This window comes from Hyla sarda, chromosome 7 (genome assembly GCF_029499605.1).
Source record: "Hyla sarda isolate aHylSar1 chromosome 7, aHylSar1.hap1, whole genome shotgun sequence".
Taxonomy (NCBI): domain Eukaryota; kingdom Metazoa; phylum Chordata; class Amphibia; order Anura; family Hylidae; genus Hyla; species Hyla sarda.
Genome location: NC_079195.1, coordinates 77,069,551 through 77,096,030, shown reverse-complemented (window position 1 = coordinate 77,096,030; position 26,480 = coordinate 77,069,551). Strand labels below are relative to the sequence as shown.

Here is a 26,480-nt window from a genome sequence, read left to right as displayed (position 1 = left end):
ATGCTGGATTTCAACATGCTTGACCCTTTTTGTCTCAGGGAGGCATGATTATGTCTGGTAGTAGTTTGTGTCACTCTCTTCATTGCGAATACACACTGAGCGTGCATGTGGGACTTGAGAAAGATAGCATACATCCTGATCTAGTGTGCATGTGAGGACTGTAAGAGAGCGAGAACATGCCTAGCCAAGCATGCATGTGTATATGGAGAGTGGGAAAGATAGCTGGTGTCCAATTAAGTGTTCACCGGAGAGTTATCTGAAATGTATGGCCAGCTTAAAGGAGAACTACAGGATTGAAAAATGTATCCCCTATCCTAAAGTTTCAGATCGCGGGGGGTCCGACCGCTGGGGCCCCCCACGATCTCCCGTATGGGGCCGCGGCTCTCTGCATAGAGAGCGTGTGTCGACCACCACACAAGGCGGCGGCTGACACGTGCCCTCCATTTACTGCTATGGGAGAGCCGAAGCGCTGCCTTCGGCAATTTCCGGCTCTCCCATAGCAGTGTATGGAGGGGGCGTGTCGGCCGCTGCTTCATGCAGTGGTCAACACGCCCTCTCTAACCAGAGAGCCGGGGCCCCGTACGGGAGATCGCAGGGGGCCCCAGCGGTCGGACCCCCCCCACGATCTGAAACTTATCCCCTATCCTTAGGATAGGGGATAAAATTTTCAATCCCGTAGTCCTCCTTTAACACTGTATGATCAGTGCTGACAGCGTCAGGGTGCAGGGGCATGAGTCATTGACAAAGGGAAAGCTACCACTCAGTTTTAAATGTATTTTTATATTTCCAAGAGGAATTACAAAAGAACAGCACAATGCAGCTATGATGAATTTTAACTGCAATTGTTATTTCATGGGAAATACAAGTATATACTAAAGAATGGAGAGCAGAGTGAAGGCGCTTTCGTATGATTGTCAATTGTAAAACGTACAGTATTCCTGCAGTATGTAAGGATTTCACCCTTAAAAGGGGTATTCCGGGCTTAACTAACTTAACTATCCTGCCCATTATGAAGAATTATGCTATTTTTACATTTACTTGCTATACCACTCTGTCGTGGATCGTCTTCTTTTTCATCATTATATGGTCCCCCCAGGTCTAGCGTTTCCTTTCAGGTCCTGATGACGTTAGTCTCACAATCCTTTGCGGCTCGAGGCGGTAGCTGGTATACGGGGGATTGGCTCTTTCTTGTATTTCCTCACAAGCCAGCCCCCTGATGACATTTGCAGTCCATCTGTACGTCCTGCCGGCACCCCGTGATCTCGGCAATCATGCAGGGAACGCCGGCACGTCAGGACGTACCGATGGACAACAAAGGTCATCAGGGGGCTGGCTTGTGAGGAAATACAAGAAAAAGCCACGAGCCACAAAGGATTGTGAGACGTCATCCATACCTAAACGGAAACGCTAGACCTGGGGGGACCTTTAATGATGAAAAAGAAGACGATCCACGGCAGAGCGGTATCGCAAGTAAATGTAAAACTAGCATACTTCTTCATAATGGGCAGGATAGTTAAAAGTTAGTTAATTAAGCCCGGAATGCCGCATTAAAGGGGTACTCCAGTGGGAAACTATTTTAAATCAACTGGTGCCAGAAAGTTATACAGATTTGTAAATTACTTCTATTTAAAAATCTTAATCCTTCCAGTACTTATCAGCTGCTGAATGCTCCACTGGAAGCTCTTTTCTTTTTGAATTTCCTTTCTGTCTGACCACAGTGCTCTCTGCTGACACCTCTGTTCATATCAGAAACTGTCCAGAGCAGGAGATGTTTGCTATGGGGATTTCCACCTACTCTGGACAGTTCCTGACATGGACAGAGGTGTTAGCAGAGAGCACTGTGGTCAGACAGAAAAGAAATTCAAAAAGAAAAGAACTTCCTGTGGAGCATACAGCAGCTGATAAGTACTGGAAGGATTAAGATTTTTAAATAGAAGAAATTTACAAATCTGTATAACTTTCTGGCACCAGATGATTTAAAATAAATTGTTTTCCACCGGAGTAACCCTTTAATGCTGTCCCTAACTATCAGACAGACAAAAAAAAAACTTTCGGTTCTAAAAGCTCACTTTAAATCAATATGTGGAGGTCATAACATATGCTTTACTATGTACAAACAGGAAAAGATTACTTTAAAGGGGTATTCCAACAAAACAGCGGCGTCAATATTCTGTCAGTCACCTTGAAGCATCTAAGGAACATGCAGTGCCAGCCATTTGTTCACAGCTATGTCCTTGAGATCAAAGACCTTTTTCAGCATGCCCATGGGTCTGCTAGGTGAGTTCCCTTCTCTTCTCATTTTTAGTCACCACCTTGTATAGCAAGTTTTACTGTAATATCAGACAGGCTTTAATGGAAGAGAAAATCTGAACAAATTGTTCCCAACATTAGGCTAAGACATACAGGCATAAGTCACATTTACATCACGATTGTGCCTTGCGTGGCACACATACCGTACAGCAGAAGCCTGTAAAAATAGCATGGCGTCGTATAGGAGCATGGACAGGCACAAAAGCCCCATTGACTTAAATGGGCCAAATGTAGTCAGCTAGTGACTACATTTAGGTAATTTCCTGAATGTATACATGCATTAACTGGGGCTCAAAAGCACAAGGTGCTGAATACAAAACACGTATACGTTGGGGAATTGACACTAGCTTACGGTAGTATGTTCAGGGCACTAAAATCAATGGGGCCCATATATGTGAGCATATCATTTCAACATATACAAGACAGAGAGGGCAAAATCATGGTGTACAGTGGTCCCTCAAGTTACAATATTAATTGGTTCCAGGACGACCATTGTATGTTGAAACCATTGTATGTTGAGACCAGATCTCTATGGAAACCTGGTAATTGGTTCTAAAGGCACCAAAAATGTCATCCAAAAATAGAAAAAAGTGAGAATTAAAGAAAAATAAGTAGATACCTAATACAGATAAAGCAAATCCTTACATATAAAAGTAAGAAAGAGATAATGGAAGCTGTAAATCACTGTCTATGTCAGTGTGTCCCAAGCAGGGAGCTTCCAGCTGTTGCAAAACTACAACTCCCAGCATGCCCGGACAGCCAAAGGCTGTCCGGGCATGATGGGAGTTGTAGTTTTGCAACAGCTGGGGGGCACCCTGCTTGGGAAACTCTGGTCTATGTAGAGGAGAGGATCTTCTTCGGGGTCCTGTACAGTACAGGCAATGCCCTAAAAAAAAAGTAACATGGAGTCGCCCTTACTTGGTGTCCAAAGGAGCAGGTAACCCTGGTACAGGTAAAGTGTACAGAACATGTAATACCTCCCTGTACTGTAGGGGGCGCTACCAGACACCAGTCAGTGCATACGCTTCAGTAAAACAGGGGCTTTACTAGTAAAATGCCCATTCTGATTGGTCGGTTCTCCCAGCCATTGACATGTTTCACAGATCTGGACTGCCTGTACATTGTACGTTGAGTCTGGTTTCAACTGTTGAGTCCAGAAAAGACCATTGTATGTTGAAACTATTGTATGTTGAGGCCATTGTAAGTTGAGGGATCACTGTATATGAAGCCCAACCTTTCCATTTTAAAGTCATATCAAACCCCAAAAACAATACTTTCCTATTAGTAAAAAGGAGGGATGCTTACAGAAATCTACTTCACGCTTCCACTATTGTTTCAAAAATGTTACTGCAAAATTCAACACATAAACCACTGAAAACTGCTGCATAAGGAAATCGGATTTTTTTTATTTTTTTATATGCGACTACTATGACAAAGAAAGCCAGAGTTAAACCGTGCTATACAGTTTGACAGTAGTATTAATAGTCTGCCCCGCAGGTGAACTTTCGACAAATGACTGGCGTCTCTCCAGTGATACATAAGGCTTTTATAAAGACTCCTGAGATGCATGCAAGCCTGTAGCCGGTTGAATAAATAACCAGACAGTATGGGTACAAACGGAGTGGTTCTTCAAAGCCTGGTACAGTCTGCCCTCTTTATGGAGCTGGCAATCTACGAATACTTCTTGCTCATTTACAGTTCCAGGAATAGACAACTTTAATCCCACAGCTGCATGAGCAGCCCCCCAAGCAGGAGGGCTTGGCATGGCTGGCTCGGGCATATCCTGCTGCCCTACATTTTCCAGGTCTGCTAAGAAAGTAGTGGGCACAAAGTGTTTCACACCAATACAGGGGACCAGGCTACTTTGATGTCGGTAAATCTTTCAGCACGCTGCAAGACGTTCATGGCAACAGATCCCCTAAGAGGTCTGGATAACCTTACTCACTGCTACTAGGACAAAGAAAACAAGTGATCACAGCGCAGCCTGCTCTTCAAGACGAGGAAAAATGTGGAAAATATATATCATACTCTAATGTTGTACCAGAACACACGGGCAAGACCCAACCAGAAGACAGCATCTACATAGTCCTTGAATAATATATTCCTGGACTACAATATTTTTTTATCTCGATAGTCCTTTCCTTTAAAAGGGGTTACCAGGGGAATAATGGTTAAAAAAAAAAAAAACACAAACAAACAAAAACCTCCCCATTGCTACCAACATCATGGAGCTCCCATACCGCTGTACACCACTATTTGGTATCAGCATATGGCGTTGCATGTGCACATGAATGGGGGTAATCGTTTACTTAGGATCCCCCTGTATGATCTAGAAGAGAAAGCTGGGGACAGACAGCACGCGCTCCATTCATTCCTATGAGAGCACCGATGATGCCCGAGAGCTGTACTATTTTCGGCACTCCCGTAGGAATGAATGGAGCACGTACAGGTACAGGCTGCAACACACGCTCTTCACTGAGCACCGGGCCGCCTCCCAGTGATCGCGGGAAGCAGCCCCCCTCTCCCATTGGTCAGAACCCCTGCGATCAGCTACTTATCCCCTATCCTGTGGATAAGGGAGAAGAAGTTTTTGTTTTTTTTGCCAGAGATCTCCTTTAAGTAAGGTGATAACATACTTTAGGATCTAAAGAAATCCCTTTTCCCCCAAGTATATGAGACAAAATAAGGGCTGGTTTAGAATGCTTACCACCCACATACATTTCTGTTTTTCTCCTGTCAACTTACGGGTAGCTGATAGAAAGGAGACCTGTTCTCGTGACCCTGACGTTTTGAAAGGAACAAGCACAATACCTGTTCAGTCTTTATCTTGTTACAGTTATTGTGTCATGTAGAAGGTAGAACAATTCCCTGGCAATAGACTTTAGAATTACATGATTATAGGGCTAACAATTGCCAAGCAGGCAGAATAGGCGGTTATTTGAGTCCTCACTTTCTTTAAGTGGCTGTGAAATCTGGCGATTATAATTAGGAAATCACATGCAACTGGATACTCTTGTTAACCCCTATATTTGCAGTTCAACACATCCCCCAAGTCATTCCCAGTAGGCTGCTAATCCTTCCCCAGCCGGGATAATCTCCACAGAATTAGACGCATAAACACAGTAGGGTAATGGGGATCCCATCTCGGAGTTCAGACTGAACCCATTACAAGGGGGGAGGACTGCACAACATCTATCCATCAAATGAGAAAGAATAAAATCCAAATCTGTGACTACTGCTATTTTGTCTCTATATAATGCAAATAGAACATACTTTTATTGTGGGGTTCCTCCTACACCACATAAACATGATGATAGGTTCTTTGACTCTCTTCGGGACAGAAACTGATGTAAGATCTAATGCCAGAAAATATGTTAGAGATAAATATCAAGGAAAATCATCCTTGCAAATATCGTTTTTGGGCATTTTGTCCATGTTATTTCTCAGTCAATTGTGTTCAAAACAACACAAAAATGTTTTTAAGCAAATCTGGCGATTGTTCAAAATACTGGAAAAAATTGGAATTGGACTGTTGCAAAGTATTATGGCCAGCGATCATCCCTACCTTTTGGAACATTAATTGTTCAGTCTTTTGACAGCTTAAGTGTTTGCTTTTTAGCAAAAAAATAAATAAAATAAAAAAAACAACCGAAAAGCACATCTATTCTGACTGCACCACGACATATAGCAATGTCACATAAATGCACAAATAGTCCATCAACGTGCCTTCACATCCCGCAGCACAGTGCTCCCTTTAGAACATCTGTTCCTTCTTAACCCAACACCCATTACTCCTATCTAAACGGCTCTACTCTCTGCCTAGCTAAATGCTTCAAAGGCTGGAAAAATTAAGAAAAAGTGATGAATAGGAGTAGGGAAAGTTTTGGCATGGTATATATTAGTGCAATTACTTTCCTGGTCTCTATACCCCAGACAAAAACTGTTAGATTTTGTTATGCCTTATACACGGCCTGAGGGGCGCTGCATGACGTAGGGAATCAAAGAATACCAAAAACAGAATCCTTCCTTTATGCAACCTTCCTTCATATACCTTCAGGGCCTGCACTCAACATAACACTTTCTTTAAGAAAATTATACAATGCACCATGGATTCATTACAAGAAAAAAAAAATGGCACATATTTCCTATTTCTTAGACTGTCTAGACTAAGTCTATGCTAAGATTGCACCAGATTTATTACAGAGGTTCATGCTTTTTGATAGACTAGACAGTTTAAAGATGTGCAAATTTTAAGAGGAGACAAAATATTTAGCTGGCTTACTTTACACCAAACCGTGCCCTAAAGTGTTGGCGCATGGCATAGCACTTTACGTCACACCCCTTTGTCTGATAGACCATGCCCTCTTGTCAAGCAGGGCACATTTTACTACTCTTTTGGACTTCCACACATTGCTGTCTGTTCTACCATTGACCATTTATAGTGCACACTCAAGCAACAAGTCCCACGTTTTCTCTCCGTTTCAGTAGACAAGCAAGAAGTCCAAGTACTGTGGGCATAATAGGGACAATTACATTTTCCTGAGTTACTACTGTCTGAGGGCAGCCTTAACTACATTTAGTAACATAGTTCATAAGGTTGAAAAAAGACCAGAGTCCATCAAGTTCAACCTATATCCCTAATGAGTCCCTATTGAGTTGAGTTTATAAACAGCTCTAACGTAACTTTTATTCCTATATAATCGAGATTCTGTTCCTCTAATCAGGATGACACGGGTGCTCAAAACAAATAAGTAAATACATACGGTTATTCTCACACTGAATTTTTGCCCAACATACAGGCGAAACTAGCAAAATTAGAATGTTGTACAAAAGTTCATTGTATTTCATTAATGCAACTTAAAAGGAAAGGAAGCAAAATCTCCTGGTTGACGATCTATTGGGGGGGGGGGGGGGGGGTTCATGACCAATAAGCCATAATCACCACAATTATGACAAATAACAGCTTGAACTATCTTGCTTTGTATGTAATGAGTTTTTCTTTTAAGATGCATTACTGAAATAAATGAACTTGAGTTCTGCCAGTATAGCTCTGACATAGGTCACATAATATTTATATGGAGGAATAATCTTACTCTTGCACCCACCCTTTATACCAAGAGCAATAGATCCCCACTGAATTACTTAATGGCATCAGTCGTACCCAGAGTCCCGTGCCCCCTCTCTGCCCATGCCACACCCCCTTGCCAAGCCAGGAAAGTATTCCTGTTCTTTTCAGTGTACACAGCACAATTAGGCTAAGTTTCCACTTGTTTTTTTCTGGCAGTTTTTGGATATCTGCCACTGCAGTTTTTGAGCCAACCCCAGAAATGTATTCTAAAGAAATAGGACATATAAAGGAAGGACTTACACTTCTCCTCCCTTACGGATCCACTTCTGACTTTGGTTCGAAAACTGCAGTGGCAGTATTCCAAAAACTGCCAGACAAAAAACCATTGCGGCCCAATTGCTGTGCGTCATGTATTTTATTACTTGTGGACCCAAAATTCTGAAGCATCAGACATAGTAAATGTTTAGTAAGAGAGCTGCTCCTTAGATCACTGGTAAAAAGCTGAGTCTTCCAACTAAACCCACTATTCAAATAAAAGCTTAGCCATGTAAGGTTATGTTCGCATTGCCATTTAGGGTTCCATTCAAGGCTTAAATTGTTGGTTGCAGCTCTTTTAAACAGAAAATCATGATGCGAATATGACCAGAGCCTAATACAGGGAGGGATCAGGTCCACCAGAACAAGAGGTTTTACTTGTTCGCGTCTCTGGTTATGAGACTGTGATCCCAGTCAAATGAACCCTCCTCTTTGATGTTCACACACCCTACTGGGGCATGTAACATAGGGTTGTCAAGATAACCATTCTAAGAAACACTTCACATGCTTTATTCAACCCATGTAATCTCCTATAGCCCAGTGCACCTTTAGGTCACCCAACTCTGCACAACAAAGCTGCATTAAATACAGGTCATATAAAAAGCAAAAGAAAAAATAATATTTGTAGTCTTACCATAAAGGTCATAAACTGTTAAAAACGTTCACTGAAAAGTATTAAGTCACTTAGGGATACAGTTCAATAAAAAATAGTGTGCTCAGTATGACTAAAATTAGTCTAAGCAAAACCAGTACTTTAAAAACCATAAACCAATATAAGAAGCCTTCCCTCCCAACACTCTCATAGCAGCGCTAAACACTAGAAAGCTGTGAGGGATTTTAGCAGCAGGTTTTCTGGCACATTTATGGAGCAAGGGGCTCAGCATGAGGCTGACACAGCAATTCACAGCTCTCTAGACCCATCTACAGCAGTCACTGCCAGATCACTAACCTCACCAGAAAGAAGAGCTTGATAGGGATTAGAGAACGTACTGGTAACTACTGCTTTTAAACAAAAGGAGAGGTCAGCGACCCATTGGAAGATACTTTCTTGTAAAAAAATATTGAGTACTGAGAAACGAAATCGGAAGGCAACACTGCATCTATCTTCTTTCCTGGGTGCTTGGCGGTGACGGATAGCCTGGTACCCGACATTCAGCTGTCTGACTGCTTAGACAGTCGGCCTAAACCTGCACTGTAAATGTGCAAGTATCAAGAGCACCCGTAAAAACAAAACAAAAATATTACACGTGATGCATAAGGGGTTACAGGTAATCCTAATGAAAAATGTCCTATAGTTTTCTTTCTACAATTCCTATATTAAACATACAATGCAAAAGAAAGATAACTGAGCACCCACCTCTTCCATGCTGCTGCCAGGCTGATTGAGTCCCAGTCCTGATAACATAGATGGCTTCAGGATGGCACAGACAGGTGGCAAATGTTCCAAGGCAGAAGAACGCCGGCGTCCTTCTACCTCCCCTACCTCGGAACATCTGCCACCCGTCGGTGCCATCCTGAAGTCATCTATGTTATCAGGACCGTGACTCAATCAGCTGGCAGCAGCATGGAAGAGGTGGGTGCTCAGTTATCTTCCTTTTGCATTGTATGTTTAATACGGACTGTTTCTTTAAACGTGAGCACCACCCAGTCACTAATAGTACCTGCGGATGACAACCTAGCTTCAATTCACTTTAGTTCCTATGTGGTTTCTTGCGGTAGCAGTGCCAATGTCTGGATAGACTATTCCTATACAGTGATCCCTCAACTTACAATGGTCTTTTCTGGACCATTGTAAGTTGAAACCAGACTCAACATACAATGCTACAGACAGTCCAGATCTTTGAAACCTGTCAATGGCCGGAAGAACTGACCAATCAGAAAGGGCATTTTACTGGTAAAACACCTGTATTACTGAAGCGTATGCACTGACTGATGTCTTGTAGCGCCCCCTACAGAGAGGTACTACATGTTCTGTACACTTTACCTGTACCAGGGTTACCTGCTCCTTTGGACACCAGCTAAGGGCGGCTCCATGTTACTTTTTTAGGACATTGCATGTACTGTACCGGACCCTGAAGAAGATCCTGTCCTCTACATAGACCAGTGTTTCCCAAGCAGGGTGCCCCCAGCTGTTGCAAAACTACAATACCCATCATGCCCGGACAGCCTTTGGCTGTCCGGGCATGCTGAGAGTTGTAGTTTTGCAACAGCTGGAGGCTCCCTGCTTCGAAAACACTGACATATACAATGAGTACAGATCCCAGCAGATCTTTCTTACTTTTATATGTAAGGATTTGCTTTATCTATATTAGTCATCTACTTATTTTTCTTTAATTCTCACTTTTTCCTATTTTTGGATGACATTTTGGGGCTTTAGAACCAATTACAAGGTTTCCATAGCGTTCTGGTCTCAACATACAATGGTTTCAACATACAATGGTCGTCCCAGAACCAATTAATATTATAACCTGAGGGACCACTGTACTAACTCATCAAATGTATGCTAGTGTAAGGACTACTAGGTAGTTGGAACAGAGTGTCAATATAAAACTTGCAAGAACAAGATTGTTTGTAGTCTTGTGCGGGCGGGAGCAGGCGGTCACAGAACATGCATCAAGTGCCTCAAAATCCTCCAAACCTCTGAAATGGCACAAGAGGGGTGATAAAATGGTATGGAGAGTAAAGAAATTGCAGAGGTTGTAATGTGTGCAGGAGTGGGGAAAAGATTGGATACACATGTTGCGGGTACGGAACACACACCTTGCAGGAGCAGGCGGTAAAGGTCAGAAATCTATAGGCAATGGGCAGGAAAGGGTTTAAGAATTAAGATCTATAGTACTGTTGGACTGACTGTTAAAAGGAAGAGGTAGAAGAAGCTCTCTGCTTCTGCAAGGCTCTATGGAAAGCTATGATGATTTCACAGGGCACTTAGCTATTCGAGGATAGTTCAACAGAGGGGCACCGCACTCAGAGTGCTACCAACCCCTTCGTTCTACAAACCAGTGGGAGTCTCGGCATCCCTTGACATCCACCGATCCAAACTTCTGACATATCTCTCAATGAGATATAAAGAAATAATATAGCTACCTTTTCCACATTCTTGTCTGTTATCTGACCCTTTATCAAAGGTCCCAGTGGCCTACAAAAAGAATTTGTGCCCCACTGCCCCCCCCCCCCCCCCGTATTTGTAGGACAGGCATCGTTATTTAAATATTGTAATCTCTATAGATTTCAGAAACATGAATTCACAATAACGAAAAGTGAGAAGGAATTGTGAACTGAATAGATGTTTTCTGCTCCCCCTGGTTTCCTCTGTATTGAAGGACCACCTTGTGTAATAACCAATATTGCCATAAAGGGACCTCTACATTTGCCTGCCAGCCAAAGCAAACATGCTCCCTCACCACAGCGCTTTAGGGGCTTCTATTCAAAGCAGCCAAGGAAAATGGAGGATGCTCACATTACAGGAGTTATGTAAAAGGTGCCAGCAGTACATCATAGCGGGCCTCCGACTCCACAGAATGAAACGTTTTCTGCCGAACAAAACTGTGGACCAATCTGCTCTGAAATCTCCTAAGGAATGTGGTTTATATAGACGTGGTGTCAAGGATCTGTATAAATTCACGGAGTGTCGGTCACATGAAAACGGGTTGCAATTAACATCTTGGCAGGTCTGCATCACAGAGACGATGGAAAAGAATACACAGTATATATTAACACTGCAAGCGCCAGCAATTCCACACAGAAAAAAAAATTACTTTTAAGCCATACTCACATAGCCTTTGCAGTGATCATTTTCTGTATGTGCTGTGAAAGCTACCAATGCATATATCAAACCTATCTATAGGCCCCCAATTATCCAAAGAACATCCTTATGGCCTCATCTGGGCTATTTTTTCAGCTATATGGAATAATACAGTTTGCTGCACTTTTCCATACAGCGGAATCCTGCAAAAAAAAAAAAAAAAAAAAAAACTGCAATGTATTTTTTTAACACTAAGGCCTATGGGGGACACATGCCACTGCATTTTTGTACAGTGGCATTGGTCAGACACATACACGGCTCAAAAAAATAAAGGGAACACTAAGATAACACATCCTAGATCTGAAAGAATGAACTAATTGTAGGAAATACTTTCGTCTTTACATAGTTGAATGTGCTGACAACAAAATCACACAAAAATTATCAACGGAAATCAAATTTATCAACCCATTGAGGTGTGGATATGGAGTCACACTTAAAATCAAAGTGGAAAACCACACTACAGGCTGATCCAACTATGATGTAATGTCCTTAAAACAAATCACAATGAGGCTCAGTAGTGTGTGTGGCCTCCACGTGTCTGTATGACCTCACTACAATGCCTGGGCATGCTCCTGATGAGGTGGCGGATGGTCTTCTGAGGGATGTCCTCCCAGACCTGGACTAAAGCATCCGCCAACTCCTGGACAGTCTGTGGTGCAACGTGGTGTTGGTGGATGGAGCAAGACATGATGTCCCAGATGTGCTCAATCGGATTCAGGTCTGTGGAACGGGCGGGCCAGTCCATAGCATCAATGCCTTCCTCTTGCAGGAACTGCTGACACTCCAGCCACAAGAGGTCTAGCAATATCTTGCATTAGGAGGAACCCAAGGGGTCTGAGGATCTCATCTCGGTACCTAATGGCAGTCAGGCTACCTCTGGCAAGCACATGGAGGGCTGTGCAACCTTCCAAAGAAATGCCACCCCACACCCTTACTGACCCACCACCAAACTAGTCATGCTGGAGGGTGTTGCAGGCAGCAGAACGTTTTCCATGGTGTCTCCAGAATCTGTCACATGTGCTCAGTGTGAACCTGCTTTCATCTGTGAAGAGCACAGGGTTCCAGTGGCGAATCTGCCAATCTTAGTGTTCTCTGGCAAATGCCAAACGTCCTGCACGGTGTTGGGCTGTAAGCACAACCCCCACTTGTGGACGTCGGGCCCTCATACCACCCTCATGGAGTCTGTTCCTGACCGTTTGAGTGGACACGCACATTTGTGACCTGCTGGAGGTCATTTTGCAGGGCTCTGGCAGTGCTCCTCCTTGCACAAAGGCGGAGGTAGCGGTCCTGTTGCTGGTTGCTGCCCTCTTACGGCCTCGTTCACGTCTCTTAATGTACTGGCCTGTCTCTTGATAGCGCCTCCATGCTCTGGACACTACGCTGACAGACACAGCAAACCTTCTCGCATTGATGTGCCATCCTGGATGAGCTGCACTACCTGAGCCACTTGTGTGGGTTGTAGACTCCGTCTCATGCTACCACTAGAGTGAAAGCACCGCCAGCATTCAAAAGTGACCAAAACATCAGCCAGGAAGCATAGGAACTGAGAAGTGGTCTGTGTTCACAACCTGCAGAACCACTCCTTTATTGGGGGTGTTTTGCTAATTGCCTATAATTTCCACCTGTTGTCTGTTCCATTTGCACAACAGCATGTGAAATTGATTGTCAGTGTGATTTCACAGAAGTGTTATTGACTTGGAGTTGCATTGTGTTGTTTAGGTGTTCGCTTTATTTTTTTTTGAACAGTGTATATTTGGAACTCCTCTCAATATATACAGTACAGAACAAAAGTTTGGAAACACCTTCTCATTCAGAGTTTTCTTTATTTTCATGACTATGAAAATTGTACATTCACACTGAAGGCATCAAAACTATGAATTAACACATGTGGACTTATATACATAAAGTGTGAAACAACTGAAAATATGTCATATTCTAGGTTCTTCAAAGTAGCCACCTTTTGCTTTGATTACTGCTGTGCACACTCTTGGCATTCTCTTGATGAGATTCAAGAGGTAGTTACCTGAAATGGTTTTCACTTCACAGGTGTGCTGGTGTGGAGGAGGAGGTGTGATGGTGTGGGGGTGCTTTGCTGGTGACACTGTTGGGGATTTATTCAAAATTGAAGGCATACTGAACCAGCATGGCTACCACAGCATCTTGCAGCGGCATGCTATTCCATCTGGTTTGCGTTTAGTTGGACCATCATTTATTTTTCAACAGGACAATGACCCCAAACACACCTCCAGGCTGTGTAAGGGCTATTTGACCAAGGAGAGTGATGGGGTGCTGCGCCAGATGACCTGGCCTCCTCAGTCACCAGACCTGAACCCAATCGAGATGGTTGGGGTGAGCTGGACCACAGAGTGAAGGCAAAAGGGCCAATAAGTGCTAAGAATCTCTGGGAACTCCTTCAAGACTGTTGGAAGACCATTTCAGGTGACTACCTCTTGGAGCTCATCAAGAGAATGCAAAGCAGTAATCAAAGCAAAAGGTGGCTACATTGAAGAACCTAGAATATGACATATTTTCAGTTGTTTCACACTTTTTTGTATATAATTCCACATGTGTTAATTCATAGTTTTGATGCCTTCAGTGTGAATCTACAATTTTCATAGTCATGAAAATAAAGAAAACTCTGAATGAGAAGGTGTGTCCAAACTTTTGGTCTGTACTGTATGTATATATATATATATTATATATACATACACACATATATACACACACACACACACACACACACACACACACACATCTACAGACAATCCAAAAAATCCCTTTATTTCCCATGTAACTTAAATTGTAGTTTATCTTTGCTTCTCCATGCATTTGAATTGCCTTGCTCTACACTTGTCAGCACCGCAGCAGGTCTCGGGTTCCCATCCAGTCATCCTGATTTACATTCACACCTGATTCACATACATTAAGCTGCAGTTATATTCCTGTTTGGAGTACTGGTCATTTTATTTCTTCCACATACTGTATATAATACTAGAAACACAGGGTACAGAGTTTTCAAATTAATATAGTATACAGAAAGTTGCACCCCACCTGACAGCCCACTTGTCACTTTAAGCTCATAAAATACAGCCCCCATACATGGTAAAGTGTACCCAAAAAAAATATGGCTCAAAAGCATGGTTTCCGGTGTCCTACCCTGAGAGTATAGGTCTTAACCACACCTTATACACAGGGTTATAGTACATGTGAACCATATTACTTACTAAGAACTGTGGTCTGGTTCCAGAATTATAGCCCCCATTACTAATATGGGAGCCCACTTTCCGAGTTTTTCTGCCTCAGTCCCCTCTGCTGCAAAATTCCCTTGCACCTTGTGCATTTGCATAATCTTTTCACTCTCACATTCTCATAACGTGAGTCTATTCCCACGTGAGCGCAGCGCTCTGCTAGCGGAATGCAGGTGCTGCCAAGAGGGTTTAGATGCAGAGTGAAGTTCCATGTTGCCGCTGCGTCACTACACACGACTTCCAGATGTAGCGAGGCAGTGACACTCACGCAGGAATAGTCTCGAACGTCATGAGGATGTAAGAGTAAAGAGTTTATGCATATTCACTAGGTGGGAGGTGGGAGCTTTCCCCCTGCCTCCATCCCTTCTTCAGCCAAATTCCCTCCCACCTAGTGAATATGCATAAACTCTTTACTCTTACATCCTCATGACGTTCTTCAGCTTCCGCCTCAATTGCAGGAAGGGGGAAATGTACATATAAGCAACAGGGGTTATAACAATATATATTTTTATTTATTTTTTAATCAGGTTTAAATCAGTTTCCCTTAAAGGGCTGAACATTGACTTGCATGGATGCTACCCTCAATTGGTGGTATCAAAGAGCAAACACTTTCTTCTAGAGGAGAGATACTTTGCATATTTTCCTCTACTCAAGAAGAAACATTACCCCTTAACTCCAGGTGAGGAGAAGATAGACATAACAGTGGATGGTCACGTCCCAACAGGCTACTCCTGTAGATATTTCTCACCTAGCCACTGGATTGAAGATAAATGTTATATGTGAAGGTCTGACTGCCCACAAACTACTAGGCTAGAGCAATATAGTGTGCATGCCTGACTGGCACTCCATTCAAGCTGCACCCATTAGTGTCATGGTGAGGAACTGTGGTCTTCCATTGTTGCTATTGGTAATAGCATTTGTTCATCCACCAATTCAACATGTATCACCTCTCCATAGGTGATAACTGATACTTGATGGAAAAACCATTTACAGCTGACCATACACAACTGCTATCCTCCCGATGTTTCCACAAAAATTCCCACTCTCATACAGACGAGTGTTCATGTCAACAAGGAGAGGGGCATAAACTACTTTCAGGCAGTTACTTCACACAGTATCATGTTTAAATTAGCCAAGCCTGATCCTTGTTTCCTTACGGATCCTTGTTTTGTTGGCGATATAGACAGACTATGTAATGCCCTACCTAAATGCAAACAATTTTTTTTTATTTTTTATGACCTGTAAATGTATGATTGTAAGGTTACCAAATCATTATAGAAGACACACAGTTCTGCATAAAAGCAGTAGATACAACATTATAGGACCTTTTTAATCATAACTACTTGAAAAGATGTCTAGTTTTTCCTTGCACTGAAGAACTAAAGAAAAGTTGAGATGAACATTTTTAAAAGGACGACTCAAGTCATTTGTAAATGTTTGTTCCTAATTTATAGAAATGCAGCAAGTCCCTGTATTCCAATCAGTGGCTCTCCAGCTGGATAACCACAGGTTATAAAACATTGCCAAAGGGTTTTGCAGGTTTTAGATATGTTTATTTTGACCTAAAAAACAGAGGTATACTTTATTTAGTAGCTATGGCCTGCCCTATAGATGTATTTTTTTTTTTTTTTTTACTTCTAAAATAATACAAGTCATTGAACAAACATTCAGGAGGGGATAGATGGAACCGAAAATCCGGACGCATTTTGACTCTAACAGATGCATACTTTTTCTTCCTATAAAGCCTTGTGCCACTTGGCAGGCAGAAAGAGCTGGAACTGCAGTAAAGTCAGAAAAAGAAAAAAAATCTCTCACTCACACCTACTCTGCCATTTTTACTATTTGAAAAGTTAATAAACTTGTTACCTTATGAAACAAAGGCAGCTTTGCTTGAAATCGAGAGCGACTACTATTACAGAACCTGCAGTTCTTACCGTGCAGCTTGGAGATTATAAAGAGGCTCAGAAGGCAGTGTACAGGAATGGCTTAAAATAACCTTTATCTGGAACATTACACAATCAAATCTGCAAATCACATTAGGGCAGAAGTCATTAACGCTAGTCGGCCCAAAACGCTGAATATGGTGCCTCCGCCACCTTACACAGCCTAAAAGTTAATCGGAATTACAGAGACAAAACAGAAGCTGCAATAGTTCGTGTCTATGTAGCCATTCAATTCTCTCTATGTACTTTGCATGTGACCAGAAGTGAACGTCCCAAAGAATCCCCAGTAATAATTGCAGAAAGGCATCTGAAATAGTAGGTGTGGTGGGGGAAACGGAGTGGATGTCAAGAAGGGAAATTATACTGCAGACACAGGCAAAAAAAATACTATATAAAGATTATACGGTCTGGACATCATCATGTACAGCAGGCAGGAGCGGGGTATGTAAGAAAGGTAAGGCAGCCATTCTTTTGGACAAGATATGAAGAAACAGACCTTATAGATGATACGTTTCTAAATGGAGGTGACAACTGAAGGCAGTACAGCTCACGGCAATCCTTAGAAGTGCCAGAGACAATGAATAAAGTGCTGCATTGCCTGCGTGACTTGCCGTTTAATTAAAAGGTCAGACCCGGATCCCTATTCTCCAGATTTTAGGGTATCCTAGCGGTTGGATCCCCAGTGATCAGACACTTCTTTTACCTTAAATATAGGGAATGTGTGTTATAAGTTGGAATACCCCATAATAAAAGAGGAACAGCACACAAATGTATAGCTAAAGTGTCACTGTCATTTAAAAAAAAATAAAAAAAAAATATATATATACATACACATACACACACACAGTGGCTCCTCAAGTTACAATATTAATTGGTTCCAGGACGACCATTGTATGTTGAAACCATTGTATGTTGAGATCATAACTCTATGGAAACCTGGTAATTGGTTCTGAAGGCACCAAAATGTCATCTAAAAATAGGAAAAGGTGAGGATTAAAGAAAAATAAGTAGATAACTAATATAGATAAAGCAAATCCTTACATATAAAAGTAAGAAAGATCTGCTGGAAGATGTAAATCACTGTCTATATCAGTGTTTCCCAACCAGGGTGCCTCCAGCTGTTGCAAAACTACAACTCCCAGCATGCCCGGACAGCCGTTGGCTGTCCGGGCATGCTGGGAGTTGTAGTTTTGCAACAGCTGGAAGCACCCTGGTTGGGAAACAATGGTTTATGTAGAGGACAGGAGCTTCTTCAGGGTCCTGTACAGTACACACAGTGTCCCAAATGGAGCCACCCTTACTTGGTGTCCAAAGGAGCAGCTAACCCTGGCACAGGTAAGGAGTATTACAGAACTTGTAGTTCCTCCCTGTACTGTAGGGGGCACTACCAGACAGCCAGTCAGTGCAAGCACTTCAGTAATAGAGGTGATTTACCAGTAAAATGCCCATTCTGATTGGTCAGTTCCTCCAGTTGTGACACGTTTCACAGATCTGGACTGTCTGTACATTGTATGTTGAGTCTGGTTTCAAGTTACAATGGTCCAGAAAAAAACATTGTATGTTGAACCTATTGTATGTTGAGGCCATTGTAAGTTGAGGGATCACTGTATATAAAAAAAATATATAAAAAAATAAAAAAAATAAAACCGCTTAGCACTTATCTCTCTACTCGATGGTAGAGACTGGAATCTATGGAAAGTCTATGGAGCCAGTGACATTTATAAAAGATGTCCAAGAAATTTCTAGGTAACAACAGTAATCGAGACCAAAACTACTTACAGTGCAGATCAATGACATCCCTCCGCTGCACAACTATCCTAACTTTTAAAATACAGTACATTTCAGATGATCATATATTTGTTTTCCTCATGGTTTGAGGTTAACAGTAAAAAAAGGGAACAAAAAGGTAGATGGTAAAAGGTATGATTTGCAATTGTTTTATAGCTACAATCCCAGGCTCCTTAGTAAAGAGTTAAATCTGAGTGAAGAGAGGGGAGGGGGAGAGATGGAAAGAAGGCATTCCATCACTATGCTGGCCTGCTTCCTTGCACATGCTGTTACTGCACAATGTCAAAGCTGTGATTGTCCCTTAGAGCTGGAACGCGCTGAGCCCGGTGTGCTTGCCTCCTGCATTTCCGTTTCTCTGGCGGGTGGCTGTGGTTTAGAAAGCACGCAAAGTGTACCCCCTCTAAAGGGGGGCTAGTGGATGGCTGAGCTAATGTAGTACAGGAGAACAGAGGAACGCTTGTTCACCTTCTCCCAGCAAGCTACACACTGCACTAAATCCAAGCACAGAAACCAGGCTATATATATATATATATATAAAGGTCTCGCCTATCCACAGATCTAGCATGGAGGACAGGGACTTGATTGTGTCCTGGAATAACATGGGGAAAGACACTTGAGGAAAATTATTTTACTAATGTCCCTTTTCTTTAGGCAGTTGCAGATTTACAGCACAGCAAAAGGTAAAAACATGGTTTGTTTAGTAGACTGATGAAAACTATAGTGTTCAGGAAAAGATGATCAGCTCCAGGCGCACCCATCACTAAACCAGACTGGCTGGATTTCCTTGCTATTCGATATCCTATACCCTGGGATATACCAGATTCTAGTATAAAAAATGTTAGTAAAACGATGGAGTCTGCAAACAATCCTTGATCAACACTAGGCACCCGATGCTCCTCAACAAACCCCTCCCTCATGCAAATTATTGGGCACCAGAAGCAGCCCATATAAACAGATGACCCCTTAGAACCTGGATACGGAACCTAACACTAATGGATGACAAGTGATGGGCAACAATGTGCTCCAGTAAATGGTAGCTATACTTTGTGACTAGAAATTGCTATCTGAAGGCCAGATTCTATACTCTTTGTTAAAGATCAGCAATCGAAAAAAAGATGCCATCTATACCGGGAATTATAGGGGTATTACTACATTTCTAAAGTAGTGCTTTTAAACTGATGTTAAACTCCCTTTAACATTAATGGGGATTTTGTGAACTATGTAAAACAGCCTGTTTGGCTGCAACCAGGTCAGAGGGGACTGGGGTGACCTCAATCTTGAGACTGGTGCAGGTCCCCTAGGTAAATATGTCTCAGATGGTAATGGCCCTATAACCTGACGTTTATTCAAATGGACAACCATGTAATACAAAGTTGTAGTGTATCCTGCAAACCAAGAGCCACACTTTCTGCTTGAAGGGCTCGTTCACAATACAGTGACCCCTCGACCTACGATGGCCCCGACATGCGATAATATCAACATGCGATGGCCTCTCAGAGGCCATCGCATGTTGAAGGCAGCATCAACATATGATGCTTTTGTATGTCGGGGCCATCGCATAAACGGCTATCCGGCAGCGCAGACTGCTTCAGCTGGCGACGGATAGCCGTTTACGGTGCCCCGTGAGCTCCGGTGATGTCTCTTACCTGTCCTCGGGGCTCCGGCGCGTCCTCTTCAGGATCCCCTGCATCGTCGGCGCTCTCCATTGACGTCATCACGTCGCTGCGCACGCCGTCCCGTCATCCAATAGGAGCGGCGTACGTAGCAACATGATGGCGGCGACGGAAAGCGAGGATGCCGGTGAAGCAGAGGCCTTGCCGGAGCGTCGGGGACACCTCGGGGACGCAGCGACAGCGATGGACGGCGACATCCCGGGCAGCAGTGACGAGCGGTGATGGTCCGGAGCGGCGGGGACAGGTGAGTACAACTTCCTCTAACAGTGGTCTACAACCTGCGGACCTCCAGATGTTGCAAAACTACAACACCCAGCATGCCCGGACAGCCAACGGCTGTCCGGGCATGCTGGGTGTTGTAGTTTTGCAACATCTGGAGGTTCGCAGGTTGTAGACCACTGTCCTATACTTTACATTGCACGGATCCCTCAACATGCGATGGTTTCAACAAACGATGGTCCGAAATGTCTAAGTGGATTCTGCTTGCAGAGGCTCCCAGTTTACACGTACCCGAATTCCACCAAAAAAATTAACATGTTTATTATTTCATCAAAAGCCAATGTGGAAAAGCCCATTGGTCAATGGGATTTAAGATTCTGACACTTACTGCCACGATTAAATTCCATGTGAGAGAAGCACAAAGCACACTTTGCATGTCATTTTGCAAAGTGTGGATTATTTCTGTAGTATGAACCGACCCTATAGGTTACTTCAAGTTTTAAAATATCGTGAGATGTCAGAAGCTTTGTTTGGTGGGGTCGGTGCTGAGACCCCCACCATCTAGAGCAAACATGCAGCAGTACTTAGCTGAGTGCTGTGCCCTTTTATGCCTTTTCAGCACTGTTCGAAGTGGTGTACGAATTGACAGAAAGTCCATACGTTTCGTGAACCTGTACAACTCTCAGATCGACACATATGGGCAGATTGCTTACCCAAAGAGCCACAGTCTGTTCCTTATCAGCACCCAGACCCCCAAAATGAACAAAACTAACACGCCGGTATAATATTGCAATAGATTTTTAAGACTTTAGCCACCCTTTAAGAAGCCGACAAGACAACCCTTTAACGTTGGCTGGAGGTGATCAAGATAAAAACGGTGCAGTTGCCTTTAGCAACAAGTCCGGTTGCTGCTTACATTTTACAAAGGATATTGGAGAAAAGAAAGATCGTGGTGATTGGTTACCACAAATAAATATTCCTGCTCTTTGCAGACACACTGTTATATGTTACAGCTGCCAAAATCTCACATATTGCCTTCCAAAGAAAACTTTTAGTAGGCACAAGAGACCAGCAGCTGGCATTCGAATTATAAAGATACACAAATAAAAAAAAATCCCATCTTAAATCACCAAACTAAACTCAAGCCAATAAGAGGATATGGTGGTATTAACAGAGTGTTCAAGAGTATGAACTGAAAGATAAATCACATTCTCCAGCCATTTAAGCTCCATGTCTTCAAACTGGGTGCAGGAGCGTCAATGTGAAAGGCTCGCAACGCTCCCGGGCACCTGAGGTGTGGCTGGGAAAAATGAGCAAGAACGTGAAGTATTTGTAAGCACCAAACAGAACATTTTTTACACTCTCATATGCCAACAAATTCACTTGCTGTTTTAAGTGCCAACCGCAAGCACTTTTGGGGAGTTTTCTAGTATGGACCACGACCACAGACGTACAGAGACTATCTGTACACTGATCACACAAGGGTAAGACTGCTAAGTTCTGTGCTGGGGACAAGGGCTACATTTTAGTAGCGGTAAGTACGGGTTTACTTATTAGGGTATATAAAAATATCACTTATTTTAACTTTAGATTTCTTGGAATGGGTCTATGTTTTACAGCAGAATATAATTAAATAACCGTAACCATTTCCAACTGCATATTCCCTAGATACAAGCCAACCTTTGTCTTATTGCTGCAAAAATATTATCTGTCTGCATTTTTAAGGAGTCGTAAACAGCATGAATTGGAATAACATGGACAGTCAGCAACTTACTAATAGAAAATGTTCACTTGCTGTGTAAAAAAGTAATAAATGCTGGCAGCCATAAAAGGGATTATACTGCCACAGATGTCCCCTTTATCACTGTACAATAATTTAATGCAACGTTGTGCTCCTAAAACTGCAACTAACAGTGGATGAGTTTGTGCAGAAAACCACCAGATTTCTGCTGACTACTGTGTTGTAGTAAGTCGGGAGTTCGCAACATGGCCATATTTACTATCATAGTGGAGCTGTGGCTGTGCAACATTGTCATTTTAAGTCATGTGGTAAGAAGCTGCCATGTAGCCCTTAGCCAAACATGAGAGCCAGATCCTGAGACCTCCAATAGTGCAGGGAAAAGTTGCGGTCAAATGATCATCTTTTCTGCTGCAGCCACAACAGGGGCAATGTATAATGAGGCTGGGTTAACACATGGCATTTTGATCAAGATTTTTTGCCAAAACCAGGACGGAGTTCACTTTAGCTATTGCTGCCACTTGTTGGGAGCTCTCCACTTTGGCTCAGTGGGAACTCCCAGCAAGGGACCTCTTTTATGAAACCAATATGCCAGTATGAAAAGTGGTTGAGTATAAGAGACAATCTTATTTCCCAACTTCCAAATTTCGAACTTGAAACACAAGGTCCTGCAGGAAAAACATTGGCCTTTCTGGATAAAAACTGCTCAAAAGAAAAAAAGATAGAAAAGTGTCAAAGTTGCCCATTCAATCATTTTCTGACTTTATTTCAGGGCAGGGTCTAAAACATATTGAATTACCGTTCGAGATATGTGGTATTAGTCAGGGGGGGGGGCGTATATTAAATATTCACACCTCCCGACTGCATAATCCCGCCCATCACCTGACATTTTCTCCCATTATTACATTTAAGTACACGCCCATCACACTAAATCCCTGAATTGTAAGACAAACTGCAAACCCTAATATCACAGGAACAGGAATGTATCCAAAAAATTGTGATCGGGCACCATATGTTATATAATACCGATAGGAATAGAAAAGGGAAGAGGGAAGAGTCAGTCAATGTTTGGAAATAGGCCAGTTTACATAGCTGCTGTAGTAACTTCACCCACTAAATATAAATAATCCAAACATCTGTTACTTGATAGTGAGTTTATATTTTACAGTCCCTTTTAAATGACAAATTCTACCATATCTATAGAACTTCTACTAATGGCTGCAGCTCCTGAAATGACAAAGAAGGTGGTTGTGTCCCTACGACAAATGGCATTCTGTATCTCATCTCGAGAAAAAGCCACAGAATATTTTCCATTGTCTGTAAAATTTAAACAAACAGGTTTTACCACACAATAGCCAGTTCTGTATTTGTAGATATGGCACATAAAAGCCATGCTATAGGTTAGGTGCAGGGAATGCCAAGCTTGTGAAAGAATCTGTGTGTATCTTAGTACTTTGTGCCTTGTTCTTTAAAACATTCCCAGCAGCTAGTCATCGGGTCGCAGCTAGTCATCAGTTCGCAGCTAGTCATCAGTTCGCAGCTAGTCATCGGGTCGAGTCATTCTTACACCTATGGAAGAACTATGGGGGCCTTTTTTTTTCTTCTTTCTTTCTTAACAAGTAAATATGAGTCATGAAAAAGAGTGCGTAAAACCTGATCTGGACATCTTCACAACTTAAAAAGGGACCATAAAATCTACAGGAAAAGCAGGAGCAAAGAGTTTTATATACCTTACAGGAAAAATGTGACTCACAAGCCATGCTACACTAATGCAAACTATGACTGCTACAATGTGTGACATAAATCGTGTCTATAGTTCCATGACGAACCATGGAGGAATAGAAAAGAAAAGGAGGGGAGATGGAATAAATAAAAGATAAAAGAGACGACACAAACACACAGTTACAGCAGACAGGCAATACCTCTCCAGGTCCGCATTCATAAGGAAGGTCCTTGTGCACGCTCATCTGGTACTTGGCATACAGAGCGGCTGACGATTCGAAGGTAGCAACAAATTCAGGGTCCTCCATGGAGACCGGAACTAGCTTGACCTTCAGGGGCAAGGGAAAGTTAGGCTTAGCTACAGAACAAACAACAACTGGCAGTGCTTCTGGAAAGGTCCCTCTATAAGGAATCTTTGGACCTGGAAAACTGGCACCTGCTAAAGTGGGAATGAAACATACATGAATAACAATCCCAACTGAAGTTGGCTGCTCCAAGTATCTGCACCATCTGATGTTCCACCTTTACTAGGAATCAATTACCTGTAGCAATGTGTTTGGTTGCAAAAACCACATAAAAGAAAAGAACATCTCTCTCTCTCTCTCTTTAATGCTATACACTAGGCTGAAGTCTTTATGACAATAATCAAGGCCATGGTAAAGGTAACATATTTCCTAACTGAGGTGTGTGTCCCCTCTGGAGGTCTGTATGTCACTCTACGGAGATGAAAAAGGTTACAAATAATCTGAGGAAATTACTTCCACTATAATGCAAAGACATTAAGTCAGGGGTTGAAGAGAGGATTGCAACCCTTCCTGCTGTTTTGTCCATGTATGTTGCAAAAACATTTTTTTAATCTTCCAGCAGCCACCACCCTAGTAAGTGTCCAGGTGGTCCAAAGGGACTCTAAACTACAACATAGGCCCTACAATGCCCTGTAGGGAAACTTTAGTAAGTAGAGTACAGTTATCTTTTATTTAACAATGATGGTTAACTAGAGTGATTAATATTGGAATAAACATTAAAGAGGTACTCCGATCCCTAGACATGTTATCCCCTATTCAAAGGACAGGGGATAAGAGGTCCGATCGTAAGGGGTCTGGCAGCTGGGAACTCAACAATCTCAGGGCTGGCATCCCGGCATTCTGATCATTTCTGTTCAGATCGCCGGCTTCGGATCACTGGAACGTCCTTGTACTTGCTAACTACAGTGATCCCTCAACTTACAATGGCCTCAACATACAATAGTTTCAACATACAATGGTCTTTTCTGGACCATTGTAAGTTGAAACCAGACTCAACATACAAATGTTATGGACAGTCCAGATCTGTGAAACGTGTCAATAAACTGACCAATCAGAATGGGCATTCACTGGTAAATCCCCTGTATTACTGAAGTGCATGCACTGACTGGTGTCTGGTAGCGCCCCCTATAGTACAGGGAGGTATTACATGTTCTGTACTACTCTTTGGACCAGTGTTAGGCTGGGTCCACACTACGTTTTGTCCCATACGGGAGCGCATACGGCAGGAGGGAGCTAAAACCTCGCGCTCCCGTATGTGACCGTATGCGCTCCCGTATGCCATTCACTTCAATGAGCCGACCGGAGTGAAACGTTCGGTCCGGTCGGCTCATTTTTGCGCCGTATGCGCTTTTACAACCGGACCTAAAACCGTGGTCAACCACGGTTTTAGGTCCGGTTGTAAAAGCGCATACGGCGCAAAAATGAGCCGACCGGACCGAACGTTTCACTCCGGTCGGCTCATTGAAATGAATGGCATACGGGAGCGCATACGGTCACATACGGGAGCGCGAGGTTTTAGCTCCCTCCTGCCGTATGCGCTCCCGTATGGGACAAAACGTAGTGTGGACCCAGCCTTACCTGCTCCTTTGGAGACCAGGTGAGGGCGGCTCCATGTTACTTTTTTAGGACATTGCGTGTACTGTACAGGACCCCGAAGAAGCTCCTGTCCTCTACATAGACCAGTGTTTCCCAAGCAGGGTGCCCCCAGCTGTTGCAAAACTACAACTCCCAGCATGCCCGGACAGCCGTTGGCTGTCCGGGCATGCTGGGATTTGTAGTTTTGCAACAGCTGGAGGCTCCCTGCTTGGAAAACACTGACAGACAGTGATTTACAGCTCCCGGCAGATCTTTCTTACTTTTAAATGTAAGGATTTGCTTTATCTATATTAGTTATCTACTTATTTATCTTAAATTTTCCTATTTTTGGATGACATTTTGGTGCCTTTAGAACCAATTACTAGGTTTCCATAGATTTATGGTTTCAACATACAATGGTCGTCCCAGAACCAAGTAATATTGTAACTTGAGGGACCACTGTACATAAAACTTCCTCCTCCTGACAAGAAAACAGAGGCAGAGAGTAATAGGTAGGTAATGAAGAAGGGGAATATATGGGGAAAAAAAGAAAGTGTTTTTGGATTTTCTGTTTTAAACCTATCTTTGTACCCAGAAAACCCCTATGGAAGGTTTGCCATTCATCACACACCCCTTAACAATTGGCTGCCGCTTGAAAACTAAGAAATAGGAAAGTGGTTTGCCACCGGTGGAAGACCAGTTGCTGTGAAACTACAAGTCCCAGCATTTCTTAAGAGCTGCATGAATTTAGAGTGCTGAGATCCCACATGT

The 26,480-nt window shown here is 42.8% G+C and overlaps 1 protein-coding gene across 6 annotated transcripts in view; it reads right to left on the bottom strand.

The window, feature by feature from the left end:
* ATE1 (arginyltransferase 1) overlaps positions 1–26,480 on the bottom strand; it is a 162,361-nt gene that overhangs the window by 94,915 nt on the left and 40,966 nt on the right. Inside the window, exon 7 of one of the 6 annotated variants that reach the window (XM_056529732.1) lies at positions 24,030–24,158. The exons of the other annotated variants lie outside the window; for them this stretch is intronic. Within the exon in view, the coding sequence (XP_056385707.1) occupies positions 24,030–24,158 (129 nt within the window). The remainder of the gene's footprint in view (positions 1–24,029; positions 24,159–26,480) is intronic. 6 annotated transcript variants of the gene reach the window in all.